Below are 5,338 nucleotides of genomic sequence, written 5' to 3' on the forward strand. Positions count from 1 at the left end.
GAAACTCAGGCGGATCCAAAAATCTTCATGCAGGCTTGGCAAGCTAGGCCTTTTTCTAGGCAAGATGCATGCTTCACACTGCACAGGCTCTGATCCAAACAAGGACCCCCAGGCTCTCCTGCCCCATCAGCATCAAGAGAAGCCTTCCCCACACTCGGAGAATGGCCTTCTGTCCCAAATAATAAGTGCAAACAGGGACCAAACTTTGCCCAAAGAAAGCTCCAAGGAACCGCACAAAGGAACCGCTTCCCCCACATCTGGGGTGGAACACAGCCGTGATTTATCAGTCCCTCTATGCAACCTTAGAGGGGAGGGAGCGAAGAACTCTGCAGCCATTTGCAATTATAGGAGGGAGGCTGGAGAGTAATTACCCAAGCTGGAGTCCGGCCAGATTTCCAGGGCTAAAGCAGTGTCACATGCTGCCAAAGCAACTGAAGTGCAAAGACTGGAGCTGCTGAATAGAACCGACTGCCTGCCGTTTCCTGGAGCTCCAGGATGTTCTCCTTTCTGTGTGTGCGGAGGTTGGCTGTTTAAGAAAAGATCACCCTCCTACCCCCAACTTTCTTTTCCTGGCAGCTTCTTGCCATTATGCACCTGTTGTCTTGAGGACCCTCCAAGGCCTCTTGGAAGGCACTTCCTCAGTTCAGATGGGGAGATAACTGAACTCCCCGAAAGTCAGGCCGACTTGGCTGTTGCTCACGGCCTATTTTTTCCTCTCACAGATTGTTCTGAATCCTCCGGGATCTAGTGACACCATGTGCTTTGCCTTAAATAAAAATCCCTTCATTAAAATCTACAGTTTATGATGCAAAAAGTGGTGTCGTGATCTGGGAAGGCGGTTTCCTCCTGACCCCACTGGAAGGAATCAAAGAAGTGCAACCACGTAACATATGCCCTATATAGCAAAGAGCTAACTGAGTCTCCTTTAACTCGAGAGGTCAGGAGCCTGCGGTCCTGGAGCAGGAGTGTTGGGGCTCTCCCTGCCTTCAACAGAGCCCTTATAAGGGCACCATTGCAGCAGCTGTGAAGCTCCAACATAGCCCTAGGTGTGTTATAGGTAGACGTGGCGTGCCGTTTGCTAGGACGAGCGAAGGCAATTGCTGTGTAGGCAACCACATGCCTTGCTCATTGCTGCAAAGTATGCAGTTTTTCAGCCCACAAAAACCCACCCAAACTTCAGTGCTGTAATGCGCCCTGGGCTCCACCCACCACAGAGCTGATCACCCAGATAATGTCTCCTCCTGCTGGTAGCCTCTCTGTCTCAGGGATCAGTCGAGTCCTCCTTCATTCACATCCCTACTAGCCACCCAGGACTTCCCTGCCACCTCCGCCACAGACACCCGCCCACCCCAAATGCCAAGCCGCAGCTGCTTTCAGGGAATCACGCGAAAAGGAGCAGATTGCAAAACAGAGCAGGCGCCAGCATTAACTCACAGCTCTCTCTAATCACGAGCGATGGCTGGGGGTGGAGGTGGGGGGGAAGAGAAAGCCCATGCCAGCTGCCAAGGCGCTGGAAAGGGAGCAATGTATCCAGACGGTCACCCCTGGATTTCATAGATTTCATAGACATTCGAGCTGAAAGGGGCCTCAAAAGATCATCAAGTCCAGCCCCCCGCCCCAGGGGCAGGAAGTCAGCTGGGGTCATAGGATCCCAGCAAGATAAACATCCAAATTTCCCTTGAAGGAGTTCAAAGTAGGTGCCTGAACCACCTCTGGCGGCAGTCTATTCCAAACCTTGGGGGCTCGGACAGTGAAGAAGTTCTTCCTTATGTCCAGCCTGAAATGGTCCTGGAGGAGCTTGTGACCATTCGACCTTGTCATCCCTTGGGGCACTCTGAACAGATGTTCCCCCAGATCCTGGTGGTCACCCCGATAAACTTATAGGCAGCCACCACATCACCCCTGAGCCTGTGCTTTTCCAGGCTGAAGAGTCCCGTGGCTCTCAGCCTGTTGTCGTAAGGTCTGTTTTCCTGACCTCTGATCATGCGCGTGGCTCTTCTCTGGACTCTCTCAAGCTTCTCCATATGCTTGTTGAGTTGTGGAGCCCAAAACTGGATGCAGTACTCCAGCTGCAGCCTCACCAAGGCCGAGTACAAGGGGAGAATGACGTCCCTGGATTTGCTCGAGAAGCATCTATGGATGCAACCCAGCGTTTTGGTCGCTTTACTAGCCGCAGCATCGCATTGAAGGCTCATGTTCATCTTGTGGTCAATCATGACCCCCAAATCCTTTTCATCTGTAGCGCTAGCCAGCGTAGCACTGCCAAGCCTATAAGGATGCTGCAGGTTTTTCCTCCCAAGGTGGAGAACCTTGCATTTTTCGGTGTTAAACACCATCAGGCTCTCGTCCACCCATTTTCTGAACCTGTCAAGGTCAGCCTGGATCACCCTCCTGCCCTCGGGTGTGGATGCTTTACCCCAGAGTTTGGTGTCATCAGCGAACTTGGCCAGTTTGCTTCTAACTTCAAGGTCCACATCACTGATGAAGATGTTCAATAATGTTGGCCCAAGGACAGAGCCTTGGGGGACCCCAGTGGGGGATCCTCCTGGCCTGGGAGCTGAGTTACCATGCGAGGGGACCTGACAGTCTGGAAGAGAGGTCAGAGCACAAGGGAGGGAACTGCAGCTGAATCCGTGCCAGACATCTGCTCCCTGGCCCCACTCACATGAGGGTTGGGAGAACAGGATCTTAAAGCCACGTGCCAGAAAACTTCACAGAACTGCATGGCTTTGTGGGGGCCAGACCCTCACAAGAGCCACCCATGTGCATCCAGGCAGATTGCCTCCAAAACTCTTGTCCAGACTCATGTCTCGTGGACCCCAACCCCATGACTTGAAAGTGAGTGCCAGCACAGTCACGCAGCACTATACCGGGTCTAGCCTGGGTACCCAGAGCTGGCCACACTCCCTGCATCACAAGGGGCACAGACAACTTGTGGGGCTGTGAGCCATCCAGGGGCAAGTCCTGGATTTTGCCCCCTCACTGGCAGCCCACACTAGTTATAGCATTAGCAGGACCAGCCAGCTCCTGGCTGCATCCTGCGCCTGCATGCCAGGGAGGGTGAGCCAGCACTCAGGGTTACACGTGCCAGCCTGGGCCCAGGAGGTCGGGCAGGAGTTGTGCCCACCCAGAGAAAGCCCCAGGCTCTTCTTCCTTTCACAACAGTAGCCAGGTCTGGAGGCTGCCATGTTTCCCCCCCCAGGAGAAAGTGTCCCTAAGGCTTAAAAAGTCTCACTTCCTCCCCTTGCTTTCCTCCTCCCCCCACCGTAATTTTTAGCCCAGTGTTTTGCTTTAAAACTATTCGTGGGAGCCAGCAATGTTGACCACTTGCTGTGCTGGCCACAGGGAGAACAGGAAATACTTGACGGATGCCCAGCATTATGTAAAGCGCTGGATAAACACAGCCTATTCCAGCCTCCTGCTCTCCCTGTGAAATCCTGTGCCTATTTAACGGAGAGGGGCGTGAAGTCAGTAATGCTCAAAGCCGCAGCAGCAGAGCTGGGAAGAACCCGGAAAAACTGATGACTGCCCTTCTGCTTTCAGTACCGGGCCAACGCTGCTGGTAGAGGGCCGGGGAGACCGCACAAGACCCGCAGCGAGATGTGCCACCGTCACATCGCTGCTTCGTAGGTGCCCAGCCACTCGGTTTCTCAAACCTGAATCCAAGTTTTTTTTTCCCCTGGCTAAAATAACTGGCCACGTTCTCAAAATAAAGAGGGTTTCCATGGCAATGGCTGTATTTACTCCTGGGTGGGTTGCGAGTGAGTTAGCGGCGCCAGCAACAGGCTACTCGCTGCGCCTCCATCTTTCGCGCACAAACTCTGTTCGGATGGAAAATTGTTTTGGCTCCGAGTTGCTTGCTTCCTCAGTCCCGCTCACCGAGCTGGCAGGGCCTGAGATGGAGGGCCTCTGCCCATTTGTATACCCCCATCCACCGCCAGCGCTCAGTGGGATGCACGGGCTATGTTTGCACCGCTGAACCCTGCGCCGGAGAGCTGCGGCCTCTGACCGGGGGTTCAGACAGCTGCTGGGACTCTGCTGAAGATGCTCGCGCTGGAAATGCCACAAGGATGAGCAGAAAGGGTCCATCACAAAGCAGCGCTGGGCGCACACACAGCACACGGCAGCTCTACAGCCTCCTGCGCCCCTGGGAGACGTGTAGGAAACTCCTCCACCCACTTTGCTGATGGGGACAGAGAGCCCGGGTCGCAAGAAGCCTGTGCGCCAAACTGCACACGCGTTCCTCCATGTGCTCAGTGTTACACACTGCACACACGCGCACACGTGACAGCTTAGCCCAGGAGGAAGAGTGCCCGCGAGCCAGTGACGGAGCTGGGATCTGCAGAGTTTCCTGGCAATGCAGGCTCTGGTAGGGAGATGCTACGCTAATATGCAAGGGAGGCTGGAGCAGATGCAGCGTTGGATGTCGGCCTGAGAAACAGCTGGCCTCCGCGGCTGGAGTCTCGTCTATTATTTATCAGGAGAAATGGGTTTCAAAGATTCTTCTGACCTTGAGACTCTGGGCTTGGTGCAGGCACATGCACTGGCATGAACCTACCGCCAAGCTCATCCCTCCGGACCACGACCCGCACCCCTGGCCTCCCCTTATGGAACAAGCCCCTCCACGAAAAAAGCCACAGGCACGCTCAGGATCTAGGGGAGGTGCCAGCGTTTCGACTGTAGTTTTGGCAGCGCGACGGGAAGCCTGGAAGGGACCGTCTGGAAGAGGGAGAGCTCAGACGCAGCCCTGTGCACCTTCCACCTCTGCCCTCTCCTGAAACCCCCCAAGCTGGCAGACGGGTTTGTTTTTTGTGGGGCGGAGGCAAAGTTTGCTGCCTGCGGGCTCTCAGAAACGCCCAGCCCATCCCACAAGAGCTCTCAGCACCCCTCCGCGGCTCCCTCCCTGAAGGGGGGCAGTCCCCCTGCTCCCAACCCCAAGCCAGCATCTCCCCCAGCCTGCAGCCAGGACCCAGCCACACACTTAGGGAAGCTTCCTCGGCCCCACGAAGGGCAGGCATCCCGCAAGCTGGCGGAGAAGCATTTTCCCAAGGGTTTGAGCTGGTCCAAGAGCCCGAGCCCGAGCCCGGATGGGCACTGGGGGCGGTCCGGCGCCGAGGGGCCGCCGCACTCACCTTGCAGCTGGGCGGACAGAGCCTCCTGCTGCTGCCGGTGCTTGAGAGCCAGCGCCTCGGCGCCGCGCACCCTCCGCTGCAAGTGGCCGTAGAGGAAAGCCCCGGCGCCCAGGCAAGCCAGCGCCGCCAGGCAGAAGCCGGTCTGCAGCAGCCCCTTCTGCCGCCGCGAGCACATGCCGGTGCCCATGGCCGCCCGGCTACAGCCC

The 5,338-nt window shown here is 56.3% G+C and overlaps 1 protein-coding gene across 4 annotated transcripts in view; it reads right to left on the reverse strand.

The window, feature by feature from the left end:
- The window catches only part of LOC109293764 (Golgi integral membrane protein 4-like), a 93,500-nt gene extending 88,168 nt beyond the window's left edge, over positions 1-5,332 (reverse strand). For all 4 annotated transcript variants that reach the window (XM_019511859.1, XM_019511862.1, XM_019511860.1 and 1 more), the window contains exon 1: positions 5,133-5,332. In XM_019511859.1, coding sequence (XP_019367404.1) covers positions 5,133-5,319 — 187 coding nt within the window. In that variant the 5' untranslated portion in view covers positions 5,320-5,332. The remainder of the gene's footprint in view (positions 1-5,132) is intronic.
- Between the last annotated feature and the right edge of the window lie 6 nt (positions 5,333-5,338).

Source organism: Gavialis gangeticus, unplaced genomic scaffold, assembly GCF_001723915.1.
Source record: "Gavialis gangeticus isolate Ggan-Ray unplaced genomic scaffold, GavGan_comp1, whole genome shotgun sequence".
In the NCBI taxonomy this organism is placed as follows: domain Eukaryota; kingdom Metazoa; phylum Chordata; order Crocodylia; family Gavialidae; genus Gavialis; species Gavialis gangeticus.